The sequence below is a fragment of the Lynx rufus genome, unplaced genomic scaffold (genome assembly GCF_022079265.1).
Source record: "Lynx rufus isolate CCGP_SWC_20201006 ecotype Redwood Valley unplaced genomic scaffold, mLynRuf1.p SCAF_4, whole genome shotgun sequence".
NCBI lineage: Eukaryota > Metazoa > Chordata > Mammalia > Carnivora > Felidae > Lynx > Lynx rufus.
In genome coordinates this window covers 136,423,828-136,436,512 of record NW_025814856.1, presented here as the reverse complement: position 1 = coordinate 136,436,512, position 12,685 = coordinate 136,423,828, and the positions used below count along the sequence as shown (strand labels likewise).

At 39.2% G+C, this 12,685-nt stretch overlaps 1 protein-coding gene across 1 annotated transcript in view; it reads right to left on the bottom strand.

The window, feature by feature from the left end:
* The window catches only part of CFTR (CF transmembrane conductance regulator), a 188,051-nt gene that overhangs the window by 143,127 nt on the left and 32,239 nt on the right, over positions 1–12,685 (bottom strand). The window contains exon 3 of the mRNA XM_047097293.1: positions 12,400–12,508. Within this exon, the coding sequence (XP_046953249.1) occupies positions 12,400–12,508 (109 nt within the window). The remainder of the gene's footprint in view (positions 1–12,399; positions 12,509–12,685) is intronic.

Below are 12,685 nucleotides of genomic sequence, written 5' to 3'. Positions count from 1 at the left end.
ACATAAAAGAAAATACACACACACACGGGTATACACTGAGAAATGACTGAGCCACCCAGGAGTCCTATTATTTTTATTTTTTTAATGTTTATTTATTTTTGAGATAGGGAGAGAGAATATGAATGGGGGAAGGGCAGAGAGAGAGAGAGGAAAACAGAGGATCCAAAGTGGGTTCAAATTTATGAACCTCAAGATCATGACCTGAGCTGAATTCAGACACTCAACCAAATGAGCCACATAGGAGCCCCAGTAATAGCTATCATTTATGAAGCACTTGCTATGTACCAGGATTTATTCAAGTTTAAATAACTTTCCCAGTGTCACACAGCTATTAAGTGGTAAACCTGGGCTTTGAACCAATCATTTGACTGCAAAGCCTTCCTCTTTATTCATAACCATAAATCGAAATGGAAATGTTATAACATGACTTGTTTATCTCTCAACTGACCATCAGTGCAAGGATTATGATTAGTTCAACATCAACTTAGCAAATCAAGTTATAAGTTTAGATAACTGTGATTTAAGATAAACGCCACTTCTCTAGGACCCATCTCATGGACACATAATTTAAAAGTTTAAAGAGATCATAGACATTATACACTTTACTACAGCCTCTTTTACTGTATACTCAAGGAAACAGAGATCCAGGAAAGTTATTTGACTTGCCCAAAGATCATAAAACAAGTCTGTGGCAACAGGGCATGAGCAAGCCCTTGGGAAGTTAAGAAAAAAATACCCCATCTTTGAAAAGAAAATACATACGTATATTTTTACTTTAAACATATTTTATTCATTAGTCATATTGGATACTGGTTAGCTACAAGAGCTAAAAATGCACCAAGTTCCTATCAGGGATGGAAGTCCTAGATGCCCTTATATCCAGTTTAAGTCTTAAAAACCATGATCACAAGGGCACCTGGGTGGCTCAGTTGGTTAAGCATCCAACTTCGGATCAGGTCTTGAGTTCAAGCCCCACTTTAGGCTCTGTGCTGACAGCTTAGAGCCTGGAGCCAGATTTGGATTCTGTGTCTCCCTCCTCTCTACCTCTCCCTCGCTCACTCTCTCTCTCTCTGTCTCAAAAATAAATAAACATTAAAAGAATTTTTAATAAAAAAAACATGATCACAAACAATTCCCAATTTACAAATCAATTTTGTTCCAAAATTTCACATGGAAGAACAGGAGATGCATTTGGTTTTAGATACAGTATTCTACTGGACGTGATACTGAATTCCTAGGTTAGCCTTCAAAAGTACATATACCACTAAATGCTCCTGGAGCACCGTTCTGTTCAAATTGTTCACAAAAAACCAACCAACCTGTGTAACAAGTTTCCTACAGAAAAAGATGTAACATCTCCCTCTGCTGCAATCTTGGAAGAGAAACAGAGTGCCTTTTAACCATATCTTTGCCCTCTCCATGCATCCTGTCATCTGCTTCTCTCCAGTGGGGTCCTGGGAAGAGCACCACTGGAAGACGTGGAGAGTTAACACTAGTTACTTTGGGATTTCCCAATAAACCCTTAGCTACTTTCTCATCCCAGTGGGATTCCCGTCACTTTATTCAAGGCTCATTGGCCCTCATGAATCTGCCCACTTCTCTTTTCACAACAATATTCCTTCTACCAAGGCTTTCTCTTCTCCCACAACCCTGCAAGGCCTTCACCTGAGAGCTTTTAGAAATGCAGAATTTTAGGGTCTCACCCAAAACCTCCTAAATTGGAACCTGCATCTTAGCTAGATCCCTGGGTCACTGGTACGCATATTAAAGTTTGAGAAACACTGCTCTAATGTCATTAAAAGAGTTAATATTCATTTTTATGTTTTTAAGTTTTTTCATATTATCATTAAGAAAAATTCAAACTAAAATGCTTTCTCAATGTGGGTCATTCTAGCAAAAATCAGATGCATTTAGTAATAATGTTGGCCCTTGTCTACTTAAATCAGAATCACCTGGGAACCTTAATGAGACTACTATTATCCCAAGGCCCATCCAAATCAATTAAATCACATATTTGGGGTGGGGCTTCTGGATACAGAAATATCCAGAAGACTGATACAGAAATGCCTCATGATTCAAAGAAATCTAAAGCCCAAGAACTTCCAACTCTTACCACAGGAACTGAGGGAAGGTGTAGATTGCCTTCATTCAGGTAGACAACACAAGGAAGTGTGTATTAGAGATGAGGGTTCTAGTAGTGAGTAGAAATGGGATATAGGGTGAGTTTAGGGAGTACAGCATGCAAGTCACTGCTGGGGTTAGAGAAGAAGCTACATATGGGGAGAGGTAGGGATGGGAAGGAAGAGGAGAAAGGGGACCCACCTAACAGGCATCTAGAAGAAGGAGATTTGCTGAAGATAGCTGTCCTTAGGTAACCAGTCATCTGAAAGGAACATACATAAGTCAGAGCCTAAGCCAGGGACCATCTGTGGGCAGAATTCCCTCAAACACTCTCCGTTTCTTAGCAGTAGGCTTGTATTCAAGTGCCTACTCAATGTCTTTGTTAAAACTTAAGGGACAGGGGAGCCTGGTGGCTCAGTTGGTTAAGCATCTCTTGATTTCAGCTCAGGTCCTGATCTCACAGTTGTGAGATGGAGCCCTGTACCAGGCTGCACGCTGAGTATGAAGCCTGCTTGGGGTTTACTCTCTCCCTGCCTGTCTGTCCCTCCCCAACTTGCATGTGCACTCTCTCTCTCTCAAAAATCAATAAATAAACATTTAAAAAAAACCATAAGAGACAAAAGATCGTTTTATGCAATACAGACCATGGGACTTGAGAACTCTATCAACATTACTACTAGGACTTCTCCTTTATGTCCCTAACCTTCTTGGGGTCTAATGAATAGAACAGGTTTGACCCAAGTTGTACTGACATGCATCTCACTTTGATGATGGCAATATGCCCAGAACTGCCTAGGAATCAAGAAGGGATAACACTATTCTCTCAGCAATTTGCTCACAGTACTCCCGACACTTGGCTTGCTTCTCACTGTCCTTAACTGACTCTCATGCTCAGTTTTTCAACAGCCAGTTTCTCTTCTATGCTAGGAGTCTTAAATGTGAAAGACCATGTTGTATCTGGCTGCTGAGTCAGATGAAGAAAAAACAAGTACATAGTTAATGATGAGAGGCCATAGCTAATATGATTTAAAATTACATCAACTATTGTAGAGATACAAGCTCCTTGATGATGGCATTTTCTTTTTTTCTTAACCTTTCACAGTCAAAAGCAAATCTTACACCACTTTTTCTATCAGTCCTGAAAACAACTGAGTACTCTTTGTGTCACAATTATCCTGATTTAGAGGGACTAAGAATGTACAGGTAATTTTGAAAGCATGTCCACCTTTTAGCAAGAGTAGTGTTCTAGCAATTTCAAGAATCCTCACTCATTTAATGGAATGAAAAATCCCCAAGCTGATACAAGCAGAGGAAAAAAAAGGAATGCCCCAAAAGAATACCATAAATACTAAGGTACTGGTAGAAGTTGCTTCAAAAGGCAGAGGTCTTATAATAATGGCTACATTTTCTACCCTTCTTTTCTTCTGTAAGTGACAAAAAGAATAGAGACAAGAGATTAGGTACGCTGAAAAGCTGCACTCGTCTTAATGACCACATGGTTATCTAAATTCTTTAAGAGTTACAGTGTTTAACATTTTCACTACTTAAAACTTCACAACCTCAGTGAGGTCTTTTCTCTGTGACAAGGGTGAGAAACCTCCAGTCTCACCACATTTGTACCATTGCCAATGTAAATTTTCCTCTCCATGCCTTCCCACCGTACATGTTTTCCTTGCTTTTCCCATTGGTTCTTTTCCTCACCAATATTCTGTTGGTTATCAGTAGCAGGTGAACTGGGGGAAGTAAACTTTGCCCTTTGAACGTGCTAATGGTTCCAGACCTGCAGTCTAGGGCTCATGTTTACTGGAGAGCACCTCATCCCTCACTCCCACTCAAGAGTAGTTAATACACCATGAAAGCCTTTAAGATTCCTTTTGCTGGGATATGTTTAAGTTTGAGAAGTTTAAGAATAAGCCCTTATCTACACCCATGCCATTCTTCTACCCCTTAATTTTGTTTTTAAGTTTGACCTTGGCAATACTGGCCCTTGGGTGGATTTGACACAGTTCCTTCTGGAATATAAGTAAAGGAGAAGATTCTAGTTTGTTCCCCTACTGGAAACTTTCTTCAGATTTTCCCCTGAGGTGACCCTGGAAGAACCCTCAGCCTTTAAGCTTCTGTTAACCTGTGTCTCCTAGGAAGATGCAAAAAACTCAGCAGACCTGAGGCTGGTTACTAGAGACACCGTTCTGTTGAGGACCTAAAGACAATCATTACAAATATAATTATATAACAATTATAATCGGATATTGTAGAAAGGTCACAGTCTTTGAGGCTAAAGAGACCTATCACTCAAATTTACCGTATGTGTACTCTGGAAAGTTTCATAACTTCCTTCTCTGTATATTAGAGGTAATAACATCTGCTCCATGGAGTTACCAGAATAATTCAATAAGACAATCTGCGTAAAGGACTTAATGCTGAACCTAGAATAGATTCGGTACAATAAATATTAAATTCAATAAACATTAAATTATATCAAGCCATTTTTTTGGTTTTGTACACATGACCAAAAAAACCATTCGATAAATATGTTCATGTATCACCTAAACTATCACATTTAAATGAGTGTTTTTGTTCTCTTGAAACTTTGATGCTGCTGGATAAATTATTTCACAAGGCAGGCAGAGCATAAAAGGAGCTCAATCGTTAGGATGTTAGGTTAATCAGTATTAATCAATGGTAGCAGTGTGTGATGGAGACAATGACTGAAGAGAATTTTCAGCTTCACCACAATCTCGATCATGACATAACAATTGTTTGAAGTGTCATTCACTTCAATCAACTATAACTTATTGAGAATGTTACATTCTTATGTATGTTCAGAGGGAATTGTACTTCTATACACTGACTCAAACATATACACTATTGTCATTAAAACAACCAACAAAAGATTTTTTAATAAGTCAAATAGAGCCAGATGCTGTGGATAAAACTGTTTCCCAAGTTCTGAGTACCCTTTCTGAGAAAAATCACCTCAATGACATCTTAAAAGATAATTAATTCTTGACTTGCCTTACTTATATTTATGAACCAAATATTTCCCTCCCTAAAACTGTTGTTGGTTTCTGTAGGAATGGACAGACAGACAGACAGACAGATTGACAGACAGATAGATACAGATGGGTGGATAGATGGATGGCAGATCAACTCAAAAGCCAGAAGAATTTTTCCAGGTGATTGTCAAGAGAATTACAAAACATTTTGGACCGAAATGTGACCATCTTTGTCATGATAAATTTTTAAATGTATTTTTAGTGGTATGTAAAAACTACAAATTCTTAAAAACATGCAACTTGACACTATGGCACTGTCAACTCTCCAATACATGGAGATCAATATGAATACAATACCTGTGAATAAAGATAGTACTTATCCCAAAGCAAATACTGTGTACAGCCTTTACTTAAAGGCTAAATAAGTTTTCAACTTGTCATGCCTTTTACAGGTTACAACTAAGGATTTGAAATGATGCTCTGGTGATGTAAAAACTAACATATCTGAGTCATATTTAATAGCACTGGGAAGCATCCCAGACTACATTTAAACACTAGAAAGCCAGGGGCTTTCAGGTACAGAGCTCTCTTTCTACTGATGAAGACAGAGGTGACTGAGAAAATATACTACGAGAGTACCTCACTGCCAAGCTTTAAATTTTTTCTATTTTTCCTTGAAATTCAGCATGCAGGTATGATTGCAAGACATTACATTTATTCATATGGATAATTGGCTAAATTTGACCTGACATTGTGTCTTGATATCCTACAAATACAAAAAATTAAAAACATCAGCAATCTCATGTACTAGTAAGATAATGTGATTTGGGATCATAATAGAAAATAAGTATTTTCAAAGAAATTTACTAAACCTATTTATTTATTTATTTATTTATTGCTGAACCCATTTTATTTTTTTTTTATTTTTATTATTTTTTTAATACGAAATTTCTTGTCAAATTGGTTTCCATACAACACCCAGTGCTCATCTCAACAGGTGCCCTCCTCAATACACATCATCCACCCTCCACTCCCTCCCACCCCCCATCAACCCTCAGTTTATTCTCAGTTTCAAGAGTCTCTTATACTTTGGCTCCCTCCCTTTCTAATTTTTTTTTCCTTTCCCTCCCCCATGGTCTTCTGTTAAGTTTCTCAGGATCCACATAAGAGTGAAAACATATGGTGTCTGTCTTTCTCTGTATGGCTTATTTCACTTAGCATAACACTCTCCAGTTCCCACGTTGGTACAAAAGGCCATATTTCATTCTTTCTCATTGCCATGTAGTATTCCATTGTGTATATAAACCACAATTTCTTTATCCATTCATCAGTGGATGGACATTTAGGCTCTTTCCATAATTTGGCTATTGTTGAAAGTGCTACTATAAACATTGGGGTACAAGTGCCCCTATGCATCAGCACTCCTGTATCCTTTGGGAAAATTCCTAGCAGTGCTATAGCTGAGTCCTAGGGTAGATCTATTTTTAATTTTTTGAGGAACCTCCACACTGTTTTCCAGAGCGGCTGCACCAGTTTGCATTCCCACCAACAGTGCAACAGGGTTCCCATTTCTCCTCATCCTCGCCAGCATCTAGTCTCCTGATTTGTTCATTTTAGCCACTCTGACTGGCATGAGGTGGTATCTGAGTGTGGTTTTGATTTGTATTTTCCTGATGAGAAGCGACATTGAGCATCTTTTCATGTGCCTTTTGGCCATCTGGATGTCTTCTTTAGAGAAGTGTCTATTCATGTCTTCTGCCCATTTCTTCACTGGATTATTTGTTTTTTGGGTGTGGAGTTTGGTGAGCTCTTTATATTTTGGATACTAGCCCTTTGTCCGATATGTCATTTGCAAATACCTTTTCCCATTCCGTTGGTTGCCTTTTAGTTTTGTTGATTGTTTCCTTTGCAGTACAGAAGGTTTTTATCTTCATGAGGTCCCAATAGTTCATTTTTGCTTTTAATTCCCTTGCCTTTGGGGATGTGTCAAGTAAGAAATTGCCGCGGCTGAGGCCAGAGAGGTGTTTTCCTGCTTTCTCCTCTAGGGTTTTGATGGTTTCGTGTCTCACATTCAGGTCCTTTATCCATTTTGAGTTTATTTTTGTGAATGGTGTAAGAAAGTGGTCTAGTTTCATCCTTCTGCATGTTGCTGTCCAGTTCTCCCAGCACCATTTGTTAAAGAGACTGTCTTTTCTCCATGGGATATTCCTTCCTGCTTTGTCAAAAATTAGTTGGCCATACTTTTGTGGGTCCAATTCTGGAGTTTCTATTCTCTTCCATTGGTCTATGTGTCTGTTTTTGTGCCAATACCATGCTGTCTTGATGATTACAGCTTTGTAGTAGAGGCTAAAGTCTGGGACTGTGATGCCTCCCGCTTTGGTCTTCTTCTTCAAAATTACTTTGGCTATTCGGGGTCTTTTGTGGTTCCATACAAATTTTAGGATTGCTTGCTCTAGCTTCAAGAAGATTGCTGGTGCAATATTGATTGGGACTACATTGAATGTGTATATATCTTTGGGTAGTTTTGACATTTTAACAATATTTATTCTTCCAATCCATAAATAAGCATGGAATGTTTTTCCATTTCTTTATATCTTCTTCAAATTCCTTCATCAGCTTTCTATAGTTTTCAGCATACAGATCTTGTACATCTTTGGTTAGGTTTATTCCTGTTATTTTATGCTTCTTGGTGCAAATGTGAATGGGATCAGATTCTTTATTTGTCTATCTGTTGCTTCATTGTTAGTGTATAAGAATGTAATTTGTATCCTGTGACTTTGCTGAATTCATGTATCAGTTCTAGCAGACTTTTGGTGGAGTCTATTGGGTTTTCCATGTATAATGTCATCTGCAAAAAGTGAAAGCTTAACTTCATCTTTGCCAATTTTGATGCCTTTGATTTCCTTTTGTTGTCTGATTGCTGACGCTAGAACTTCCAACACTATGTTCAACAACAGCGGTGAGAGTGGACATCCCTGTCATGTTCCTGATCTCAGGGGGAAAGCTCTCAGTTTTTCCCCATTGAGGATGATACTAGCTGTGGGATTTTCATAAATGGCTTTTATGATGTTTAAGTATGTTTCTTCTATTCCGACTTTTTTGAGGGTTTTTATTAAGTAAGGATGCTGAATTGTGTCAAATGCTTTTTCTGCATCGATAGACAGGATCATATGGTTCTTATCTTTTCTTTTATTAATGTGATGTATCACAATGATTGATTTGCAAATGTTGAACCAGCCCTGCAGCCCAGGAATGAATCCCACTTGATCATGGTGAATAATTCTTTTTATATGCTGTTGAATTCGATTTGCTAGTATCTTATTGAGAATTTTTGTATCAGGGATATTGGCCTGTAGTTCTCTTTTTTTGGCTGGGTCTCTGACTGGTTTAGGAATCAAAGTCATACTGGCTTCATAAAATGAGTCTGGAAGTTTTCCTTCCCTCTCTATTTTTTGGAACAGCTTGAGAAGCATAGGTATTATCTCTGCTTTAAATATCTGGTAGCATTCCCCTGGGAAGCCATCTGGTCCTGGACTCATTTGTTGGGAGATTTTTGATAACTGATTCAATTTCTTCACTAGTTATGGGTCTGTTGAAGTTTTCTATTTATTCCTGTTTGAGTTTAGAAGTGCGTGGGTGCTTAGGAATTTGTCCATTTCTTCCAGGTTGTCCAGTTTGTTGGCATATAATTTTTTGTAGTATTCCCTGCTAATTGCTGATATTTCAGAGGGATTGGTTTTAATAATTCCATTTTCATTCATGATTTTATCTGTTTGGGTAATCTCCCTTTTCTTTTTGAGAAGCCTGGCTAGAGGTTTATCAGTTTTGTTTATTTTTTCAAAAAAACAACTCTTGGTTTCGTTGATCTGCTCTACAGTTTTTTTAGATTCTATATTGTTTATTTCTGCTCTGATCTTTATTATTTCTCTTCTTCTGCTGGATTTAGGCTGTCTTTGCTGTTCTGCTTCTATTTCCTTTAGGTGTGCTGTTAGATTTTGTATTGGGGATTTTTCTTGTTTCTTGAGATAGGCCTGGATTGCAATGTATTTTCCTCTCAGGACTGCCTTTGCTGCTTCCCAAAGCATTTGGATTGTTGTATTTTCATTTTCGTTTGTTTCCATATATTTTTTAATTTCTTCTCTAATTGCCTGGTTGACCCACTCATTCTTTAGTAGGGTGTTCTTTAACCTCCATGCTTTTGGAGGTTTTCCAGACTTTTTCCTGTGGTTGATTTCAAGCTTCATAGCATTGTGGTCTGAAAGTGTGCATGGTATGATCTCAATTCTTTTATACTTATGAAGGGCTGTTTTGTGACCCAGTATGTGATCTATCTTGGAGAATGTTCCATGTGCACTCGAGAAGAAAGTATATTCTGTTGCTTTGGGATGCAGAGTTCTAAATATATCTGTCAAGTCCATCTGATCCAATGTAGCATTCAGGGCCCTTGTTTCTTTATTGCCCATGTGTCTAGATGATCTATCCATTGTTGTAAGTGGAGTATTAAAGTCCCCTGCAATTACCACATTCTTATAAACAAGGTTGATTATGTTTGTGAGTAATTGTTTTATATATTTGGGGGCTCCTGTATTCAGCGCATAGACATTTATAATTGTTAGCTCTTCCTGATGGATAGACCCTGTAATTGTTATATAATGCCCTTCTTCATCTCTTGTTACAGCCTTTAATTTAAAGTCTAGTTTGTCTGATATGACTACTCCAGCTTTCTTTTGACTTCCAGTGGCATGGTAGATAGTTCTCCATCCCCTCACTTTCAATCTGAAGGTGTCCTCAGGTCTGAAATGAGTCTCTTGTAGACAGCAAATAGATGGGTCTTGTTTTTTTTAATCCATTCTGATACCCTATGTCTTTTGGTTGGAGCATTTAGTCCATTTACATTCAGTGTTATTATTGAAAGATATGGGTTTAGAGTCACTGTGATGTCTGTAGGTTTCATGCCTGTATAATGTCTCTGGTACTTTGTGGTCTTTGCAACATTTCACTCTCAGAATCCCCCTTAGGATCTCTTGTAGGGCTGGTTTAGTGGTGATGAACTCCTGCAGTTTTTGTTTGTTTGGGAAGACCTTTATCTCTCCTTCTATTCTGAATGACACACTTGCTGGATAAAGGAATGTTGGCTGCATATTTTTTTCTGTTCATCACATTGAAGATCTCCTGCCATTCCTTTCTGGCCTGCCAAGTTTCAGTAGATAAATCTGCCACTACTCTTACTGGTTTCCCTTTGTAAGTTAGAACATGTTTACCCCTAGCTGCTTTAAGAATTTTCTCTTTATCCTTGTATTTTGTCAGTTTCACTATGATATGTCGTGCAGAAGATCCATTCAAGTTACATCTGAAGGGAGTTCTCTGTGCCTCTTGGATTTCAATGCCTTTTCCTTTCCCAGATCAGGGAAGTTCTCAAGTATGATTTGTTCAAATACACCTTTAGCCCCTTTCTCTCTCTCTTCCTCTTCTGGAATTCCTGATACAAATATGGTTCCATTTGATTGCATCGCTTAGTTCTCTAATTCTCCCCTATACTCCTGAATTTTTTTTTATCTTTTTCTCAGCTTCCTCTTTTTCCATCATTTTATCTTCTAATTCACCTATACTCTCCTCTGCCTCTTCAATCCGAGCTGTGGTCACCTCCATTTTATTTTGCACCTCATTTATAGCATTTTTTAGCTCCTCATGACTATTTCTTAGTCCCTTGATCTCTGTAGCAATAGATTCTCTGCTGTCCACTATATTTTTTTCAAGCCCAGTGATTAAGTTTATGACTATTATTCTAAATTCTTGTTTTGTTATATTGCTTAAATCTTTTTTGATTTAAGTAGCTATCGCTACTTACTGGAGTTTCTTTTGAAAAGAGTTCTTCCATTTTGTCATTTTGGGTAGTCCCTGCAGTGGCTCCAAACTACAGGGCACTTCCCCTGTGCTTTCCAGAGTAACTTGTGTTGGTGGGCGGGGCTGAAGTCAGACCTGATGTCTGCCCCCAGCCCACCGCTGGGGCCATAGTCAGACTGGTGTGTAACTTATCTTCCCCTCTCCCAGCGGCAGGACTCACTGTGGAGTGGTGTGGCCCCTGTCTGGGCTACTTGCACACTGCCTGGCTTGTGATGTTGCTTCGATGGGATCTGGTGTATTAGCCAGGGTGGATCCGCAAGGTGCACAGGAGTGGGAGGGGCAGGCTTAGCTCCCTTTGCTGTTGGTGGTCCCCTGCAGGAGGGGCCCTGCAGCACCCGGAGCGATGGATCCACAGAAGGGTTGGGTGTTTGCGCAGTGCAAGCAAGTTCAGTGACAGGGAACTGGTTCCCTTTGGGATTTCAGCTGGGGGATGGGAGAGGGATATGGTGCTTGCCAGCACCTTTGTTCCCCACCAAGTTGAGCTCTGTCTTCCAGGGCTCAGCAACTCTCCCTCCCGGTGTCCTCTCACCCTCCCCGCTCTCCAAGAGCAGAGCTGTTGATTTTAACATCCCAGATGTTAAGTCCCACTGGCTGTCAGAACTCATGGAGTCCAGTCCCTCCACTTTTGCAAGCCATACTTGGGGGCTCTGTCTTGCCAGGCGGGCTGCCCCTCTAGGGCCCCAGCTCCCTCCTTCCAGTCTGTGTAGCACACACCGCCTCTCCGCCCTTCCTACCCTCTTTCGTGGGCCTCTTGTCTATGCTTGGCTCCAGAGAGTCCATTCTGCTAGTCTTCTGGTGGTTTTCTGGATTATTTAGGCAGATGTGGGTGGAATCTAAGCCATGAGTGGGACGAGGTGGGCCCAGCATCCTCCTACGCCGCCATCTTCAATCCCCAGTTTTTTATTTTTTTATTTTTTTAATGTTTATTTATTTTTGAGAAAGAGAGAGAGTGGGAGAGGGGCAGAAAAAGAGGGAGACACAGAATCCAAAGCAGGCTCCAGGCTCTGAGCTGTCAGCACAGAGCCCGATGCGGGGCTCAAACTCACAAACAGCGAGATCATGATTTCAGACGTCGTCAGACACTTAACTGACTGAGCCACCCAGGCGCCCCCCCCACCTTTTTTTTTTAATTTTTTTAATGCTGAACCTACCTATTTTAAATTATAGGTTGCCACCTGTGTTTCAGAACATCTTAATGCATTTTTACTTGTCTCTACTAGAGTTTTAGTGGTTTCTTTGTATTTAGAGTTGAATTAGTCCTCTTATCTGAACACCAGATTACCCTAGTCATAAAATGAATATAATTACTTTAGATTAATAAAATCATAAAAATGAATATACTTATTATTTATAATGAATTTACAAATGAGATCCTTACCCCTAAATATAATAAGAGTCCATAGAACATAAATCTCCAGAAAAAGCATCGCCGAAGGGCATTAATGAGTTTGGGGTTTTTCTTTGATGCCAGTTCTCTGTCCCATTCTCTGCAAAAGAATAAAAAGTGGGACTAATAAGTTGCATGTACAAATATTTGAGTTGTTTTATTTCCCTTAACATAGTTTTATTCTCACAAAGACATCCAAGGAGATTAACACAAGTGACTAAAGAGACAAAAAAAAAAAAAAAAAAAAACAACCTTGTGGAGACCTTCCAACACCAAC